Source organism: Dendropsophus ebraccatus, chromosome 4 (assembly GCF_027789765.1).
Source record: "Dendropsophus ebraccatus isolate aDenEbr1 chromosome 4, aDenEbr1.pat, whole genome shotgun sequence".
Taxonomy (NCBI): Eukaryota; Metazoa; Chordata; class Amphibia; order Anura; family Hylidae; genus Dendropsophus; species Dendropsophus ebraccatus.
Genome location: NC_091457.1, coordinates 45,475,738 through 45,497,506, shown reverse-complemented (window position 1 = coordinate 45,497,506; position 21,769 = coordinate 45,475,738). Strand labels below are relative to the sequence as shown.

At 42.4% G+C, this 21,769-nt stretch overlaps 1 protein-coding gene across 5 annotated transcripts in view; it reads right to left on the bottom strand.

Moving 5' to 3' along the window:
* LOC138789624 (potassium voltage-gated channel subfamily KQT member 1-like) overlaps nucleotides 1-21,769 on the bottom strand; it is a 133,427-nt gene that overhangs the window by 44,144 nt on the left and 67,514 nt on the right. For all 5 annotated transcript variants that reach the window (XM_069968360.1, XM_069968359.1, XM_069968362.1 and 2 more), the window contains exon 3: nucleotides 6,971-7,061. In XM_069968360.1, the coding sequence (XP_069824461.1) occupies nucleotides 6,971-7,061 (91 nt within the window). The remainder of the gene's footprint in view (nucleotides 1-6,970; nucleotides 7,062-21,769) is intronic.

Here is a 21,769-nt window from a genome sequence, read left to right as displayed (position 1 = left end):
TGATCCACCACCAAGCAAAACTGAACAAAGCATGGACTGTGGTTCAGCAGTCACAGTTACTATTCTGACAGAGACTTTCTAACTGCAGCCAAAACCATGTCAGGTAATGATAAATGACTCATGATTGCAAGCAGATTCTAGGAAGGCACCATCTTGGCCGCTGCCAGCCATCCTTTTACAGAACCTGGTAATGCCAAACATATACATTCAACAAAACAGGGTTTGCACTTATAAATGAAATGGACTTATCTTTTGTTTTCATTTTTCCTTATTGGTCTCAGATAGTACATTTCCTGCCAGATCTTCTCATTAAATATTTTTTTTAGTGGATTTTTATTATATCCCTTCTAAATGAGTCCCAGTAATTTGTCAATAGCATATTTAAATGGCCACTGTGATTAGTAAAAAAAAATTCTAATATGGTCACAGAGACATAAAAAAGTAGAGATGAGCAAATCTTGAACATGCTCAGTTTCATCCAAATCAAAACGTGCAACATTTAATTAACGGTGGCAGAAGAAGTTGGATGCAGGCCTAGGTAGTCCTAGAACACATAGGTACAGCCAATGGCTGTATCCATGTTTTTCAGGCAGCCTCATGGTTGCACCTAACTTCTTTAGCCTTTGGTAATGAAAAGCAGCACGCTCGGATTCAGACGCGTGCTATTCACACATAGAACGGATTGCAGATCTGTGAAAAAGTGCAGAGAAAAAAATAGGAAATGCCCTGGAGCAGATGGTGATTAGCCAATAGAAGTCTTGGAGTTTGTGAAAACATGGATCAAATCTAAGCAAGTTAATTTTATTATTATTATTATTTTTATTATCATCATTACCAGTTCAACAATTTTGCGGATGCAGATGCACTACGGATGCAATTACAAATCATATTTCATGGATGAAAGAGTAAAAATAGTGAACCTTAATGCAGTCCTGTAAAATTGCTTAATGTGTGAATAAGGCCTTGCCTCCTTGTTTTTAACAACTACTTTGGTGTAATTCATTAAAATGTATAAATTCTGTACAAAACCCTATAAATCTTAGGGTTTCCATATTAAAGGCCCTTGATGTATTACTCTCGTCCAGGGATATTAGGCTTAAAGCGAATGAACCAGCAGATACATCACTTTAAGGTTTTTACATCAATAGACCACTGCTGGAATGTTGGTGCAGCGTTCCTTATTTTTAACCACAGCCTGATTCCCGCTCACGGCATTGGTCTATTTCTGGTCACCGACCCGGCCTGAAGCAAAGAGGGGAGGGGTTTCTGCACACTGAGGGCAGGTGGGCCTACCTCCAGTGCTTCAGGCCGGGCAGTGACCAGGAATAGACCAATGCCCTGCGCAAGAAATCGGGCTGTGGTTAAAAAAAAAAAACGACCACGGCACCAGCAACCCCGTACCGGTACCTGCTGGTTCATTTGCTTTAAGTGGGATATTTCTATTGAAATTCTTCAGGCTGATGTAGACCTTCTGGTCAGAACTCTTATCTTAAAGAGGTGTACCTCTTCAGCACGGCCAAACTTTCTTGTGTTCTCTAAAGGGTAAGGTATGCAGCAGATGCTCTGGCGCCAGTTTATCCCTTCAAGCTCAAAAGGGTAGGGCAGTAAAAATCTATCACATTTGAACCCTATCTTAATCAACATCAGCCTCAGTCGAGAGGCTCCATACACCTTATACTTTCGGCCAAACCAACCATAAGCAACAAGCTAGAACAGCTATAGTATAAAGTGTATGGGCACCATTAGTTAATAATATTTTTGCCAAAATGTTAGACTCTGCTTACATTAGAAAATTTGGACTGTAAGAGAGTCAATGAGTAGAGGATGCTTTCCCTCTGTAAGAAAATGTCAGATTAGAGTTTCATTAATGGACCCAGACAGGCATAACTATTTTTTTTTCACCTCTGCAATCATAACTATGGTCTCCAATCTATCTCCTTGTTAAACAGACGAGGGTTGCCTTGACCTTACCTGACCTTAAGAATTCAACCATCTCTTGGTGAGGACCATACATGTTTAGGTATTCACCTAATCAAAATAGCTTCCAATTTCACCATCAAATCTCCATCATTATTTATAATAAACATACAATTCCTGTGTTGCTGATCTCTTACAATGTTAGACGTCATTTTCCTGGAATGCCAGGCTCCACAGCCCATCCATAATGTATAATTGTGTGCTTGCTGTGCCTTCAGCAACATATAATTTTCATTCTTCATAATGGCAGATTGCCAACTCATATTTTTCCTAGACGGTGAGCGGTTTCTTTTTCTTTAATTAAATATTAAAAATCATCTTGCCTCTTACCTTTTAACCCTTGAAGGGCATTTACAAAATGAGTGCTTGTGGTTGGTGCACACACTGTTCACTCTGCCAATTGGCAGCTACAGCAGTGTCCCCAAAGAGAGAGAGAGAGAGAGAGAGAGAGAGAGAGAGCTCTATTTTGTTTGAGGAAAAGTGAGGTAGGGACACTAAGAGGAAACATCATCTTAGTGTCCCTAGGACACCAACTTTTTTAAAGAGGATGTACCACCAGGTACATCCTCTTTAAGCTAAACCCATGGATCGAATGGCGCAGTCACGGGAAAGCCGGTGCCGTGGTCTGTTTTTTGGACCGCAGCCCGGTTCCTGGGCACGACGCCATTCTATGCACCGGAACCGGTCGGTGCTCAAGCACTGGAGGAAGGCCGGGCCGTTCCCAGTGGGAAGGAATTCCCTCCCCTGTATGACGCAGCTCCGTTAGAATGAATGGAGCGGAGTCATAGAGGGGAGGGAATTCCCTCTCATTGGGGGCAGCCCGGCCTACCTCCAGTGCATGGAACGGCCCCCTGCACGGGAACCGGGCCGCTGTTTGAAAAACGGACCGCGGCACCGACTTCCCCGTGACGGCGCCGTTCGATCCGTGGGTTTAGTTTAAAGAGGATGTACCTGGTGGTACATCCTCTTTAAGACAGTACAAATTTGAAATGAACAAGACTGCTTTAATATTGAGCTCAGCAAAGTGATGGGCAAAGCAGAACTGTGGGACATTTATTTTACAATTTGGGTAATATCCAGGGTTGAGCATTAATATCCCTGCCTATACTGTAAAAACATAACGTTGTCAGATGTGATATTCTGGAATGATGGGTGTTGTTTTACACTACCACCACTTGGTGTCTCGCTGTCCCTTTGGGCTATGTTCACACTACGTAAAAGAATGGCCGTTGTTGCCATCGGCAACCTGTGAACACTGCCTTTACTTCAATGGGATCCCGGCCGGAGCGTATACACATCATATATGCTCCGGCCGGGATCCCATGCGGCGCCGCAAATAACTGACATGTCAGTTTTCTGCGGCCGCAATTCAATGAATTGTGGCCGTAGGAAACCCTGTCAGTTCACACAGTGAAGCGAGCGGCTCCAGTCGCTTGCTTTACTGTGTGCTATGAGAAGCTCTGATGCGGGCGCATCAGAACCCTGTGGCCGGAAAGATTCTCTGGAGAGGGGGATATCTGGCTATTCCCGTGTTTTGAGACTCGTAACTGAGGCTCCACGGACCCCTTTTTTGCATATTCAAATTTTGTATGGGACAATCAATGGAGACTCGTAAATGAGTACTCCATTGGAATTTTTCACTGTTCTCCCTGAGTTCAGTGATTGTTGTGTTTTGTTGGTCTATTTATCATTGCCCCAGTAGCCAGAATCCTGCTCCACACTGACGAGGGGCAAATACCCCGAAACTGCAGTCTGTGGATGGATGCCTAGCCTTGGTAACCCTTGTCTTATGTCGTTATACTCGCCACAGAGTTAGACTTTGACTCACAGGGGCCACCCTGGTGTTTCCCTATTTAGGTCCCAAAGCTCGCAACAGAGTGAGGACCTGAGGGATTACGTATCAGGGTGGTTTGGTGCTCTCCCCACTAGGAGGCACCCCTTGGCAATGGGTTTCCTTCTCTGGAGAGAGGGATATCTGGCTATTCCCGTGTTTTGAGACTTGTAACTGAGGCTCCACGGACCCCTTTTTTGCATATACATCTTGCCTACACCTGGGATATTTTATACCATGAGGACAATCTACCTACTAGAGATTGATCTACAGTGGAGCAAAACGCCTTAGCTGAAGTACATTGGAAACAGCTTGAACTACTCAGGAAACCTTGAGGGGCTAGCTTTGCCCAGTTGTGCAAACCTGGGACTCGTCCTACCAAACCTGACACTTTCTGGACTTGTTTGTCATAAGGCGGTCTATATCTTGTCTCTCACTCACTCTTAACCATGAGTATGAAATTCATCTTCTTCTACACCAAGTTATACTCTAAACCATCCCGGCACAGTACTGTACTATTAGACAAGGCCCAAAGCACCTACCTAGTCCCAAGCAACACTTTCCTTCTACCTACTACTTTCTGTTACCTCAACACTTCAAGCACCTGACCCTAAACCCTCTGTGTTGTCCATCAAGGGAAAGAAAGGACATTGCTTTTTGTGTGATTGTTTTTGGCGCATTTTTACCTTCAAAATTACTAAACTGTATTGCACTGAAGATTTACTCCATAAAAGTTATTCTGGTTAATGAGCTATGTGCTCATTCCTTTCCGCTGCACCTGCATCCACCCCATTGGCAATTTAGTGGTCAGTTGAGCAACTCCACAATGTAATTGCAGATGTGATTGCCAACTGATTTTATGTGAAGGCCGCCTATAAGCGTACATGTCTGAGTAAAAGCATATTAATTGCATTAAACTATAAATTTAATCATCTTATATAAAATACAAGTGTATAAAAGTTTTTCAAAATGTCGAAAATATGTTTCAAAATTTTCTTTTAAAAATATTCAAATCTCCCTCCTTTTCCCATTATTCAAATAAAAAAAAAATCTTAACTCCCTCAAAAATTAACATATTTGGTATCACTGCATACAGAGTCATCTCATTTATTACAACATAATAATTACTGATCACTCAGTGAAATAGTAAAAATGCCAGAATTGCTGATTTTTGGTCGCATCACATACCATACGCTACCAAAAAGTCATATCTATGTCTAAACCAATACAGAACACAGACCACCATGCAAAAAACAAAACAAAAAAAAACTATCAATCAGTTCTGTAGGCTGAAAAAAAAACATTAAAGGGGTCAAAACCTGACATAAATAAATATATACACATATCTTTACTAATAGTAAAACCCAACATTGTGCTAGAAGCCAATGTGTTTTAAGAATTTCAGTTAAAAGGTACTCTGTGGCACTACAGTATACATTCTGTCTATCCACAGATCTGGGGTCAAGTTGGAGGCGGTTAGTGATCAAGCTGATGAAGAGGCATGAAGTCAAACTATTACTGTCATCTTTAGCACCCTCAGTAACCCTACAAAAGAGGATGCTAAGCTGTCATAAAACACTGTGGTTTTTTTGTTTGTTTGTTTTTTACACCAGAAATGTTATAGTTCTTAGGAGATGCAGAGAAAAAAACAAAAATGCAGAAGTGAAAAATGACTATGCCCTTAAAAGGAAAAGTCCGACAGTTTTAAAAATTTGTCAGCCGGCAGGGGCAGGGGGGTACAGAATAAACAATCACTACTTCCACTTCCTGTGCACCTAAAGCGCTGCATCATAAGCTTGATAACCCCCACCCGAAGGCATTTTTCCCTGAATTCCAGGGTCGTCAAAACTCGGGAGGTGGGGGGAAAACATGGCTCAGCTGATTGATTGTCCTATTAGCCAAATCAATAACTGCAGTGGTGTCCCGCTCCAGTCCCTGACTGGCTGAGTGGGCAGTCCATCAACCGGTCTTGAGGTTCCAATAGCAGGAGTTCCAAGAGCCCAGCAGGGGTCCTGGAGCAGCAAGCCAGCGCTGCAAAGGCACTGGGAGAGGTGAGTAATGATTGTTTATTATGTTCCCCCCACCCCACCTGACAAATTATAACTATTTCCGGACTTCTCCTTCAAAAAAAATAAAATTGTTGAGCACTTCACTCCCCAGCTTGTTGCTTTTGCTTTTCACTATAAAAGGTGGGTTTACACAACGGAATCCGTGTGGTTAAGTTCCGGCAGATTCCATTGCTCGTACCCGCTCACAGCGGCACGCATATCCGCCCGTGCCATAGACACCATTTTATCTACGGGCAGATTCCGGCGTCTGCGGATGGCGGAATTGAGTCTATGGGACGGGCGCAGATGTGAGCGGGTACTATCGACGGAATCCGCCAAAACTTATCAGCCTGGGATCTGTAGTGTGAGCCCAACCTAAGGGTATGTTCCCACTGAGTAAATTAGGCGGAAATCTCCGCCTGTCTCAATGTGACACTGCTTCTCTATGGGGAAGTGTGCACTCCCATTGACAGACTATGGCACTGTGAGGCAGGCGGGAACTCTCCGCCGCGAAATTCCACCTGATTTACTCAGTGTGAACATACCCTAAGGGATAGTCTGCATCGTAAGTCTATGGATAAAGCAGTGGCCCGATAAGTGAGCGCTTCTCTTGGCTCTATCAATCAATGAGGATCTGAACACCCAGACCCCTAGGACATATCAAGTTACAGGTACACTAAGGGATTAATGTCTAAATAATTAAAGCTGTAATATATTTTATTTTAATTTCTTTTCCATTACAGTGCCAAGAAATTTTAATAACTACTACCAGTAGTAATAGATGTAGAACAAGTACACACTGAAATGTACAGTCCTTTCAAAAGATATCCAGCAGCTAACCTATTAGGAATGACCTTATTGCCAAGGTTGCTGATAGAATTTGTATGAAAAGCCACATTCCAGATACTGGCAACAGTGAAACAATAGAATACAGATTGTTCCAAGAATTATTCCTAACCACAAATGCCCCATCCACCCAGCAAAACATAAAAGTATAACTAGGCTTAGCAGCCAAAGCAGCATGGACAGTTTTGTAAGTGGGTAAAATAAAATGAAGATTAACAATAAAAAAAAAATCATGAATAAAATATATATCACACATAATTATACTTACCATCCAAAATAATGTTTCTGTGGCCAAGTTGGAATACTGCTGGATTGTAGAAAGCACACTGAATATAAGGCATATCAGCACAATAAGAAATCTGCAAAAAGATTAAAGTAATGTAAATAATACAAGAAAACCAATAACCTAAAATAAGAACTAAAATAGTTACTTTTCCTTTCTTGGGTCTTATACGGCTATCCAGTTGAGTTTACCAAGATTCCATCATTTCCAGAACTAATACACTGCATATGTAACACTTAACTGTGCTGTCTGTTTTTGCTTATACTAACTCACTGGAAGAATTTCCTCTCTTCTGAACAGAACATGATGTCTACAATTTGTAGCCGATTGATTTATGAAAATTATTATTATGTCTATAGAAATTTTTGACAGAAACTAATTTTGAAGGTCAGAGAATAGAAAATATGATTGTGGTTTGAAGAGGAACTCCAGGTAGAGGTTAAAAAAAGGATAAAGCATTGCTTACCTATCTATTCCAGTTTTGAAACTACCAAAAATCCATTTGTTTTTGGGGGGTTTGTTCTGTTTTGTGTTTCTGCACTTTCTGGTTTATCAGTTGTACACAGTACTACAGGTTCCAGAATGCAATGCATTCCCTCACCTGTTCATCACAGTCCTCCACCCTGCCTATTTCCCGCCCAAAGCTGTTGCAGAACATCAAGGCTGTGTTCACACATTGCAGTTTCATTCTGCTACTGAATTATTTGCAGTAATTTATGATTTTATTGTGGTCCTATCCACACAGCACACTGTATTCTCTACCTGTAACACCACACAGCACGCTGTATTCTCTCCCTGTAAGACCACACAGCACGCTGTATTCTCTACCTATAATACCACACAGCACACTGTATTCTCTACCTGTAACACCACACAGCACGCTGTATTCTCTATCTGTAACACCACTCAGCACACTGTATTCTCTACCTATAACACCACACAGCACGCTGTATTCTTTACCTGTAACACCACACAGCACGCTGTATTTTCTACCTGTAACACCACATAGCACACTGTATTCTCTACCTGTAACACCACACAGCACACTGTATTCTCTCCCTGTAAGACCACACAGCACGCTGTATTCTCTACCTATAATACCACACAGCACACTGTATTCTCTACCTGTAACACCACACAGCACGCTGTATTCTCTATCTGTAACACCACTCAGCACACTGTATTCTCTACCTATAACACCACACAGCACGCTGTATTCTTTACCTGTAACACCACACAGCACGCTGTATTCTCTACCTGTAACACCACACAGCACGCTGTATTCTCTACCTGTAACACCACACAGCACACTGTATTCTCTATCTGTAATGCTGATATTGGGATAAAGTAAAGAACTTTTAGATTTTTTTTTTCAGTTTCATTTCCACACACATATTATGATCAAGCATCTGTTATCTTTGAAGTTGAGCCCCACAATAAGGCTCTCATCCTCTCTGCCGTTTAGCATCATTTACTTGTGTTACTGCATCATTTTTGAGAATATGCTGCAGTACTGCAGTGACACTCCAACATGTGTGAACTCAGCCCTAATTTCACTGCACACTTCTGCACAATTAGAGAAATCAGTGCAACACCTGCTTCTAGCCGGTCAGAGATGGGTGATCACTCAGGGGATTGGGGGATCCAGCCAAGCCTCCTGTGAGATCACGCCCTGCCCCCTGTCTGCATCATCAGCCTGATCTCAGCAAACGCACAATGTGAGACAGAAGCATGAAAGATTTGTCTCCTACGGGGGGAGAGCAGAAGGAGCAGTAGACAATGTGAATTTACACAGAGACCATTTTTCTTCACTTCCTGGATTTCTATCAGCTAACAGTGTGGCAGAACCGTACAGATACGGTAATACATTGTATAGACACATATATTTAACTTTTAATGTACTTTTAATAGAAAACAAGTTTTTCTTTTCCTGAGTTCCCCTTTAAAACAAAATTTAATCCTCCATAGGCAGTGTCACAAACTTTAGAACATGTCCTAGAGCCATGTTGTAGGTTTTGATTGGTCAGGGTCTGGGTGTTCAGACCGCCAGGATTGTTAAATAGAGCAGGGAGAAGCACGCAGCTATGCACTTCACTCCCCTGTTCACTGCCTCTGCAGAAGATGGTCTCCAATTTAAGTCTATGGCGCACAGTAAGCTGGAAAGTTAAGCACTTAGCCAAGCAGCTCTGTCTGGTGGGAGTGTGAGCACCCAGATCTTTTCGTTAAATCTTTTGTCTCCCTAGGATGTCTCTAGAAGACGCAAGTTTTTTTGTATGGTAATGCATACACTTTAAATAAAATCTGAAAAGTAGCTACAGGTCAGTTATCCTACCACACACAACCAACCCCCTGAAGGCAATATAGGTAAATGAAATTTTATAACTAAACTCAAGGTGCAAGGAATTTTGGAGCTCTGTCAGGAATGAATGATATTGGAGTGAGGTGGCATTCACCATTATGTGATTGAACACTTTCACAGTTATTGCAACAGTAGACATGCAGGAGGCATCGAAAGGGACTCAACTGAGTATTTCAGCTTTTTTATAGGGAATACAGCTGTGATACAGACAGTCCACCATATTCCCTCCAAAGTTATGGGCACACCTGTGCAGAACACATTCAATGGAGACCAGGCTAAAAATTGTAGAACAAAGTAATTATATTCAGATTATATGCCAGGAAGTGCTCTGCGTACATATGCCAATCAGCCTGGAGACAAGAGGGGTGCCAACCTTTATAAACAAAGCTGACCCAATTATTGCCCAATCTCCTCAGGCAAAGTTCATTCACAGGAATAATCTGTTGAGATTGGGGCCACCTGCCTTTTATGACATCCAGATGAGCATTGGGGTATATGAAAGGAGTTATTATAGCAAGTCTCGCCATCTGAACCAGAACAGCAGTGCACAAAACTAAAATACACATCAACATATAATATTACATATGTACCAGTGTACATATGCATGAACCAAGAGGTAACCAAAGACAAAAAATATATATATTTTTAGAATTCGTGACACGCCAAAAAAGACTTCTGCTTCCAAGCATGCCCAAGAAACTCCTAACTCTTATGCAAGTCTTAAGACATATTATGTAGTAATACATTCACAGTAAATACACACCCATTCTGAACAGATTGGTCATGTTTCTTGTATTATTTTTAAACTGCCTATTGTAAGTATGTTAGTACACTTTCTTTTTGCAAAATCACACTACACACGTTTTACTTAAATAGTTGTTTACTTAAATGGGTCTTGTTGCTTTATTATTTTATATACATTTTGTGTACACATCCATTAAAGGAGAAGTCCATCCAAAAGAAAAAATACATTGCAGGCAGGGGGGTAAGGGGTACAGTATAACGAATCATAACGCACAGGGCCACGTCACCAGCTATGTAACTGCTGCTGGACTGTAGTTTCTCCTGGATTTCATCGTAGTCAAAACCTATTGGGAAGAGCCTGCCAAGCTGGGTCCTGATGTGGCAGGATCGGGTACTGCAGAAGGCCGGCAGGGTCTGGAAGCAGTGATGAGGCATTGCAGGGCATGGGAACAGGTAAGTATGAATTCTTTATTACGCCCACCTCCCCTGCTACCTGTACTGTATTTTGTTGCTTAGGCCACACTTCTTTAAGCACAAAATAGGGTATTAAAGGGGTAGTGCAGCGCTAAACATTTATTCACAAAATAACACACATTACAAAGATATACAACTTTGTAATGTGTGTTATGTAAGTGAATGCCCCCCCTCCCCGTGTCCCCCCCCCCACCCCCAGAAGTGTGTTGCATTATACTCACCGCATTACTGTCGACCCCCAGGCGCCATCTTGTGTCGTTGACGTCATCTTCAGGAGGCCGGACGAACCACTCCATCCGTCCCCCATGCTGGCCCCCCTCTCCTGCGTCATCAGCTGCGATTAGCTGAGCATAACTGCTCAGTCAATCACGGCTGAGCAGTTGATGACGCAGCAGAGGGGGGCCGGCATGAGGGACGGCTGGAGCGGTTCGGCCGGCCTCCCTAAGATGTCATTGTCCCAAGATGGCGGCCGGTGGTCGACAGTCATCTGGTGAGTATACTGCACCACACTTCCGGGGGTGGGGGTACACGGGGAAGGGGGGCATTCACTTACATAACACACATTACAAAGTTGTATAACTTTGTAATGTGTGTTATTTTGTGAATAAATGTTTAGCACCGCACTACACCTTTAAACAATTTAACTGTGAACCATTTTATTTCATATGTTTTGTACAGAACACATAACACATATGCTTTGTACATTTTACACATAAATCAATAAATGTTTTGAAAGTTAAATTATGTAAATCTGTATGGATACTATAAAGGGGTCCTCTGCTTTGTATGCCGAGTTTTGAACGAAACATGTGAGTAAATAAAGTAATTACTATAGTATTCTACAGTTTTATCGTCTGTTCGATTCTTATATTAAAAAGAGGAATCCAGGTGCTATATATCTCAGTAAAGGCACACCATTTAACAGCAGGTGACTTTTAATCTGTTCATTTTGCATCCTGTATACCCATTTATCCGGCCAACACTAGCATATACAAAGAATCTTTTTCTCAAGAGAAATCAAAAAGGGCATACTGTCTTTATTTTTTGTGATTTTTACTTTATTTGTTTTATTAAAATCAAGGCAAAAGCTGGAATTTCCTCTTCTTCAAGGTGCATTTTAAAGGGAATCTTTTAGCTGTAATTTATGTTCCAAACTGCTAACACTGTTAGATGCTGTAACAGCAAGGAGACAGTCATTTGTAACTTTCATATGTCTGCCTGTGCTTCCAGGATATAATAAATAGCTGTTATTTTCTAGAGTTAAAGAGGCTTTTCCAAGATCCTGAACAGCTGTAATCTGGATGCCTGCTCTCTTCTCCCTCCGCACTTGATTGACACCTGGAAGCTGAGTCCCAAGCAGGGTCAGGTATAGAAGCGGGAGTAACAATGTGTTACAGCTTGCGGCACTTCAGGAGTTCAGGAAAGCCTCTTTGACTCTTCTTACTATATAATAAAAGCATTTTTACAGTCTGGAATCACATACAGATACTTGAATGGTACCATGTGTCTCCTTAACAACTGACAACTAACAGTGTGAGCTAGCTGTTTGGAACCAAAATTTCAGCTGACAGATTTCCTTTAATCAGTTCCAAGAACCCATTGTAACAATTCTTCAATGCATATTAGTAATTCCTGGATAAGATTTCCTAGCCTAATGCTGTGTTGACACGGAACGATTATTGTGCGAATTTGCACGATAACGATCGAATTCGAATGATAATCATACGTGTAAACGCAGCAAACGATCAAGCGAGGAGCGAGAAATCGTTCATTTTGATCTTTGGACAAATCGTTGTTGGTCATTCGCAAAAAATTTGCAGATCGTTCCGTGTAAACAGTTGTTCACAGATTTAATCTATGTGCGAGATAGACTTAAGCGATCGTAAAACGATCGCAAAACAATTTTTCCGTATGATATATCATTCCGTCTAAACGCTGATCGTTACAAAAAAAATTACTTTGAAATCGTTAATCATATGATTGGCCCAATTATCGCTCCATGTAAACCCAGCATAAGGCAAAAAAATCTTTTATTGCCTTACCTCTTTATCCTAATACCCTGGCCAGGGGAGAATGGTTGGAGTACATGTCCAATGGTCCTTTTTCCATATTGGCCAGTCACTTGATGTGTACAAAATATAATTAATGCTATATGATTGGTGGGACCCTCAAAGATCCTCAACGCGCTGCACTATTGACTCAGCACTGTGGCCCCTTTACGGTTGTATCTGCGCTTCACCTAGTTGGTCCCATTCACTTTATTGGAGTAACACAGTGGGTCCCCAGGACCAGCGTCAGACTAAAAGGTTCTTGGGCCCAACAAAGGAAATCATTCTGAGGACCCATCTATTTTTTTAAGGCTACTTTTCACTGGCCACTCACTTTAACAGGTTATCTGTTTTAAGGTCAGCTCTGAATAAGGTTTATTTTTAAAAGTTTGGGGGCCCATATTAGTGGTATAGATCCTGAGGTACTCAGTAGGGTCAGTCTGACCCTCTCCGAATCAGAAGACCCCATCTATCATAACGTGAGGGCAAATTACATATTATAAAATTTAGCATTGCATAGTTTTAAAGAGACATGTTTAGGGCCCTGGAGTTCTTGTACAGACTCCCAACCCTGACGTAAAATCAAAACTTACCAACATGTCACGTAACATATAACTAAATACTGAAAACTAGCCAAAAAGGTAATTTTCCATTGAGTGTCTGGTTCTATTTTTACCCCTCCAAACATATGCCTTCAATTTCTACAGCGTCTGGGAACACCACTTGTATAATTGATGCAATCAAACCTGTAATGTGGCTTTAGGATATTTATTTTGGCAGCTTATCTGCTGGCATTTCGATAATTTTAGTTGGCACTGGACACGCTTTCTTGTGAAAAGTAAAATACATGCAGTCATATATACAAACTATTTCACAATCCACCATTACTGTTTTCCTTATTGTCACAGGGGTCATGCGATGACAAAACTCAGCAATATCCGTATTTGTTTCAGGTAGGGATGGTCCGAACCTGTTTCGGTTTGGATTCGTACGAACCCGAACTCTCTGCAATGATTCCTGCTGCCTGGCGGCTCCGTGGAGAGGGTGGATACAGCGGGAGGATAGCCTGGAAAACTGGGATACAGCCATAGCCATAGGCTGTATCCTAGTTTTCCAGGCGGTCTTTCCGCTGTATCCACCTGCTGCATGGAGCGGGCAGACAGCGGGAATCTGATGCAGAGCGTTCGGGTTCATACGAATCTGAACCTCGGAAGATTCGGACCATCCCTAGTTTCAGGTATCCGATGGCGTTGCATGACGCACTGATTTTTTTGTATTATCTATTTTTGCCCAATTACTAAATCTACATACTCAGTCTGGCAAAATTCTTTCTTAAAGTATTGTATTGCCCCCCCCCCCTCAAAAAAAAGTTATACAAATCCCCAATATACACTTATTACTGGAAATGCTTATAAAGTGCTTTTTTCCTGCACTTACTAGTGCTTTAAGGCTTCACTTCCTTGATAAAATGGTAATGTCACGACCCGACTCCCAGAGCTGTGCGGGACGTGGCTGCTGGAGAGGAAGATGGCAGGGACTGCTCAATGTCGGCTCTGTCGACCTTCTGGTCTACCAGCCGGAGCTCTCCCCCAGCTCAGGGACACTTCCCCCTGGCGTGCTCGCTCCTCACCCCACCCGACAGGACCTGCTCAGATGGTTCCGCTGCTGTCTCTTTCTTCCCCCGCCTGGGACTCCACTCCTCACATCCCACCTGCAGCAGCTGCAAGGACGTCTCCCCGCCGATACTCCCCCCGGTTCTCTGGGAGGTGGGGAGTGGGCACACCAGGGTAGGTGTCCCCAAGCTGGGGAAGAGCTGCGGCAAAGAGACCAGGAGGGGGACAGAGCCAATGCCGAGTATCCCTCTGCCATCATCCTCTACACCAGCCACAGGCCACACAGCTCTGGGAGTCGGGTTGTGACATCACCATTTTATCCAGGAAGTTAAGCCTTGATGCAGTAGTAAGTGCAGGGGGAAAAGCACCTTATAAGTATTTCCCGTAATAAGTGTATATTGGTGATTTGTATAACGTTTGGGGTGCAATACAATACTTTAATAAAAATTTTCGCTGGACTTTTCCTTTAAGGTCAATAGTTGGTTGCACAAAGCCACCAAAACTGCTGAGCTGTTTTAATGGTTCCCAGTGGTAAGGAGCTCGTGTAGGTGGGACTGAAATGTGGTCAGGACTTCTGTTCTAAAACCACAATTTCTATTGTGTTGGGAGATTATTGCACACACCATCAGTATTATACAACAGCAATTGAAAATAATCTTTACAAGGAAAGAAATGTGGGTGTGGTTGTAAAATGTGATATTTTACAGTGCTGATGACTATAGACTCTTGCAGAATATTAAATGTTTCATAGTCTATACATCCAAACTGTTGTTAAGAACAACTTCCCATGGACACTTTCCCAGCAAGTGCAATAGCGGGGAGTTGACCTTATTCCATTCAATCTTGTACTTATTATCAATTAAGGTGGGAAGCCAAGTATAGGACTATGGCTAAATGCGATATTTCCGTGAATAATGTTGCACTGCAACTACAACTTGACAGTTGCCAAAAATCCAATGTTTTTTTGGTCGCAGGTAACAAATTGCAAGTGATTTTGTTACCACTGACCTCAATACGAGTGGTGGGCAAGTTGCAACTGTAATAAAGTGGCATGAAAGAAAATATTTTGGACACAGATGAGAATTGCTGTCACACGACAAGAGTCACCATGTAGAACACCCAACTTACTGCTACCCCTTATCAAATATGTACAATACCAGACACAGCTCCAGTAGTAAAAAGATTATCGGGTCATCGCCTGATCGTTTATTTAGGTTTAAGCTTAAAATCATTGTGCGCAGCAGGCGACCGACAATTTAACAAGTACCATACTTTACCTAAACATGTTGCAGGTCTTCTCCTGTGCTCCTTCTTCCTCCTGGTCCTGCACGCAGCAGCAGTTTCGGTGCGGCCTGTCTGAGCTGACAGACCGCTCAGCCAATCACTGGCCAGGACCGCCGCAGCCAGTGATTGGCTCAGTGGTCTGTCAGCTCAGACAGGCCGCACCGAAGCTGCTGCTGCTGCACACGGGACTGGGAGGAAGAAGGAGCACAGGAGAAGACCTGCAACATGTTTAGGTGAAGTATTGTGTTTAAACAAGGGCTGCAAGGACATCGGTAACGATCTAGCGGAGTCCTGCTTCAGTCACTTACTGCGGCCGGCACTCAGGAAGCTCGGAGGGATTCGGCCCGGCCGTCCGAAGACATCGCAGACTGAAGATCGAAGACGAGTCGGCACGTGACAGGTATGTATAGCGCAACACACTTCCGTGTACACGGGTGGGGGTGGTGGGACACAGGAAGGGGGCCATTCACAGACATAACATACATTACAAAGTTGTATAACTTTGTAATGTGTGTTATTCTGTCAACAATTCTTTACCGCGGCACTACCCTTTTAAGGGTAGGAAATAAAAATGGAAACAACTAGAGCTGACCCCCACACTCTGAATGGTTACATTGTTCAATATTCATATCCTCAGCTATTGTCTCCACGGTTTCTATGACTGACCATCAGTCCATTAGGCAAATGAGTTGTATTTAAATAGACAGTAAAGCAATCGAAAGGGGAAGGATCAGGTATATTAAATAGTTCATTTTCCTCAAAATTGCCACAGTTAGGGCTCCTTGGTTTGGAAGAACAGTTTTTAATTTAGGCTACACTTACATGTCAAATGTCACACACTCTTTTTTTTAAGCTCTGGCCACCATGGCTCAGCATAGCCCCAACCTGCAATAAAAATTCCTCTCCAGTTCTAAAGTATTTTTTTTCCTCCTCTTTACAAAATGTGTATGCTAAATACAGTGATAGAACATTTATCATTACAGATTACCATGCCATTCACTATGAGGACTAAACGCCTGTTAACCTCTGCCTGGAAGGGTCAGTTACTATATTCACAAGAAAAACAATCTGGACAATGCATTAAAGTGAACCTGTCACACAAAAAAAAAGACATTCCACAGAGGCATGTCAAAAGTTTTTAACTGGCCAGGTTCTGAGTGTTCACGTGGCTTGCTTTGTATATGTGTAAGAGAGTCGGCCCCATTGACTTACATTATGCAACAATCTCAGGGAGCCAGGAGAGAACACGCTAAGCCTGGACTTGATGTGTCTCTGACATATCAAAAAAAGAGTTTTGTTTTTTTTGTTATACTGCTCATTTAAACTTGGATTGTTAGATAGTTTCAAGTGCTCATTTAGATAACTGGGAGGAGACATTGGCTTTACACAAGACTGATATACACCATTGAGCAAGTTTTCTTTAAAACGACTCTGTACCCACAATCTTACCCCCCCCCCCCCCCCCCAAAAAAAAAACGCTTGTACCTTCGGATAGCTGCTTTTAATCCAAGATCTGTCCTGCGGTCCGTTCGGCAGGTGATGCAGTCATTGTCCTAAAAAACAACTTTTAAACTGGCAGCCCCGTGCCCAAAAGGCGTGGCCTAGATTTTAAAACAGAACGACAAAAGAAAAGAAAACGTCCCACCAACTTGTAACTGCCTACTATCAGAGTCTGTACTCCAGAGTGTACACCTGTTTACACTTAGGGAAATAGAAAAAAGAAAAAGAGCATGGAGAAGACTACGATGATTGTAGGTACTAGATAAACAATTTATAAACAATTAATAAAATCACAAGCAATAAATATATAATACAAACTTTCTAAAAAAGAAGAACATAAATGTCCCAAGGTGAAAAACTGCGATCATAGGCTGGTATTGTGAATGCCGATCTTACTCACAGTTCATTATGCTATCCGGCCGGATAAACAGCTAATGTTCACAGAGTCTAGTCCATGAGAATGGAGCAACCAGATGGTGTAATCCTCAGCGTGTGATCTTCCGGACGCCGTGCCGTGGCCACAGCACGTGATATCCGCACGTGATATGATTGGTTGTCTTGGACGTAGAAAGACTCCCAGCAGAGTCGTACTAGGATCGCAGTTAGAGTAGATTAGATGGATGTATGATGGGGATAGTTGTCCACCGAATTGTGCTGTGCTAGACGCGTTTCGGAAACTCTCTTTCCATCCTCAGTAGCGAAATGGTTAATTCATTATTACAGGAGACAATTTATAGTAACAAAAAAGAAAAGAAAAGGAAAAATGTAAAAAAGTAGATGGATGGTTTTGGCCTGGGTCTTTTGGTATGTTCTAAAGACTAAAGACTAAAGTTTAGTCTTTTGCCTCCTCCCATCTTCTCACACCTGCTTCTAATCAGAGCGGAGTGCAGCAGGTTCCTGCAGTGTGTAGACCAGGAGAGATGTGAGTTCCAGTTGAACAGACAGGATCCGGGCTTTAGAACATACCAAAAGACCCAGGCCAAAACCATCCATCTACTTTTTTACATTTTTCCTTTTCTTTTCTTTTTTGTTACTATAAATTGTCTCCTGTAATAATGAATTAACCATTTCGCTACTGAGGATGGAAAGAGAGTTTCCGAAACGCGCCTAGCACAGCACAATTCGGTGGACAATTATCCCCATCATACATCCATCTAATCTACTCTAACTGCGATCCTAGTACGACTCTGCTGGGAGTCTTTCTACGTCCAAGACAACCAATCATATCACGTGCGGATATCACGTGCTGTGGCCACGGCACGGCGTCCGGAAGATCACACGCTGAGGATTACACCATCTGGTTGCTCCATTCTCATGGACTAGACTCTGTGAACATTAGCTGTTTATCCGGCCGGATAGCATAATGAACTGTGAGTAAGATCGGCATTCACAATACCAGCCTATGATCGCAGTTTTTCACCTTGGGACATTTATGTTCTTCTTTTTTAGAAAGTTTGTATTATATATTTATTGCTTGTGATTTTATTAATTGTTTATAAATTGTTTATCTAGTACCTACAATCATCGTAGTCTTCTCCATGCTCTTTTTCTTTTTTCTGTGGCCTAGATTTTGTATGCATTAGGCGGGCCAACCTCTATCCCTCCTCCCCACCCTCCTTATCATTAGGAATGCTCCAGGCAGATTGCCTCCTATTCCTCAGCTGTGTGAGCACAGCACATGGGCTGGATCGTTAAGCAGCTGTGCAATGTTCAAGCAGGCGTAAATGTTACTGTGGCATTCCTTTTGATGAAGGGGGTGGGGAGGAGGGACGGAGGGGTGGTGCAAAGTTAGGGCACAGATACTCCCGTTTGGCACAGGGCTGCAAGTTTAAAAGTTGTTTTTTAGGACAATAACTGCATCACCTGCCGAACGGACCCCAGGACAGATCTTGGGTTAAAAGCAGCTATCCTAAGGTACAAGTGGTATGGGGGAGGGGGTCAGATTGTGGATACAGAGTTTCTTTAAGGACTCTTCTTGAATCCATACACTACTGCTAGGGAACATCAGCACTGAACACACATCATCTATTTATACTGCTCTTTTTGCAGTAAAAATTATACATAGACAGGCAACTAGACAGCTTGGTAATAAATTAGTCTTGCACATTGCAAAAGATCAAGTGTCTTTCTCTTATGTAGCCAACTAGTTTCGTCTGTTTGATGTAAACTGCTAAGAAACGCATACACGAACAGTAAATAATGCTATAATAGAAAATAAAGGTCCCTGCCATTTGAGTTGATCTCAGGAAACCTTATTTAGTAGTTCATTGAATTTTAGGGTAAATGCTTAAAAAGTTTGTGTCACTTCTGGGGAGCCTCTACTTCCTTTCCTACATGCAAAGGATGTCATTTGATACTGTATGTTATGGCCTAGAATTGTTGACTGCTGTCCGATCTTTCAGCATTTAAATACTAGGGGCTAAAGAAGTTGGATGCAGCTCTGGGGAGTCCTGGAAAACAGCCACCAATATTCATGACAAACTATCGGACTCGAGTATGCCCTAGAGCAGTGCTTCTAAAATCTAGTCCTCAGGCCTCACCAACAGGTCATGTTTTGAGGATTTCCTTAGTATTTCACAAGTGATATAATTATATTCAGTGCATTAGGTATTCTCACAGGTGATCTTTGTATGGGATATCCCCAAAACACCTGTTGGTTAGGCCTGAGGCCTGGATTTGAGAAGCACTGCCCTAGACTGCTTTTCCAACAATCTTTAAGGGGGGTGAATTTTTCCACATCAAGGCAATGTTCACACAACGTAACCTTTGTATTAATCACAATCGTTGTTACCGATTTGCAACAATGGATGTGATTAATACAAAAGTTATGTTGCACTGCAGTCTGAGGGAATCACAGTCGGAGTGTATACACATAGATCCGGTCGGGATCCTTAGAGGCCGCACAAAAAACCGACATGTCATTTTTGTTTGGCCGATATTCATTGAATAGCGGCTGGACAAGCCTGACAGGTCACACAATGGAGAGTGCGGCTCCGGCCGCACTTCACATTGTGTGCTATGGTGAATTGGGATGCAGGCACACACAGATGCGCCCGCATCCCAATTCAGCACAAATGAAGACCATCAGTGTCGGCCAGGATGATCTTGACTTACACCGCCCAGGTTTCAGAACGGCCGATGTTTTACGTAGTGTGAAGCCAGCCCCACTATAAAAGTAACAATTCTTTATGTTATGACTAAGACTTAGCTAGAAAATTGCAAAAAGAACATGGCCCGTACAATAAGTTTTATGGAAGGAAACCACATATCTCCCAAATTTAAGGGAATCTCTGATGCTTGCTCATCTGCCCTACATCTGACATCCCATTCTGTGATGTAGAGAACGTTGATATAACAACTGTTTTTTGGTCCGTATTCTTGATTATGTTGAGGACCAGCATAACCTTGCCCCACTTATTTGGCCACCCGCCACAGGCTCCAAGGTAGCTGTGTCTATGGTATCTTTATCCTGTGTCTATAACAGATTCCCAGAATATATGCTGCAATCACCTAATACTTTTTAGAGATGGAACTTGGAATGGAACTTAGAACTTTGAATCTAAACCAACTTTTGTCCCTTTTTGGTTCAGTTACATGAGACTCCTCAGTCTCATAATTAGTTTTCAATTATCTCCTCCAACAAATGAAAATCAGATGCCAAAACATGGAGATAACCTGTTAGCAATTATAAAATGCTCACTTCTCAGACGGTCCAAATCCCTTGAGATTAAGAAGCCACTTGATCAAACATATTTAGAAGGTGTCTGTAACATCCACTAAATGGCTTGTGGAAAGAACAGGGCCCTCTGTTGAGTGACTTTCCAAGAGAAGTTGCATGTGTCCAGCAATGATGACATATTTGTAAAGTAGCACGTCTATATGGCAGGTAGAGGTCAGTAGGCTATCCCCGTGTAGGAGGTCTGTACTCTAAAGTATTCACATATAAAAAGGTCAACAAAACAAAAAACTGCAAATACAACTACAGTATGATACGGTATGGTAATATATAGTCAGATGTGTGATTAAAAAAATAATGGCAAGAGTCCACAATATGACCCCAAAGTGTTAATATACCCTAGAAGTATAATTCTACTTTTACCACTTGAGGCATAAGTTTCTCAGAAATCAAAACAGAATTGCAGCAGATTTCATGCCAGTTTAAATAGGATTACATACTAGCTGCAGAATTTTCATCCCGCTGTGGGTATGTAAATGCCAGCCCCTTGACCCCCCCTCCCCCCATGGCCCAGTGCATACATATTACAAGTCCACACTCAGTCTGCTTCTGGGGCTCCCGGCATCCTGACATCCTGCCTAGCCAATCAGTCCACCGTCCCGCCAAAGCCAGTGATTGGCTGAGTGGGACATCAGGATACCGGGATCCCCAGAAGCAAGCAATAGTTTCAACATTCCCGTGGGTTAAGGGGGACAGCGTTTTCATACCCGCAGCGGGATGAAAATTCTGCAGCGAGTATGTAATCCTTTTCATACTGGCAGTGCAGGAATCGCAGATTTCGCAGTGAAATCCACTGCAATTCTGTTACATGTGAACCCACCCTAACAGTAAATTGTGAGGCCTTATTCAGTCAGCTGTAATGTAGTTACATTTCACCCATTTTTATTGTCCATAATATGGCTACAACCTCCCAAAGTTCAGATAACCCGAACTAAGGTTAAGGGGGTACTCCGAAATACTGTATATGTATAAACCAGTATATAGAATGCAGAGGACCTCCTAACAGGGAAATAGCATTCATACACT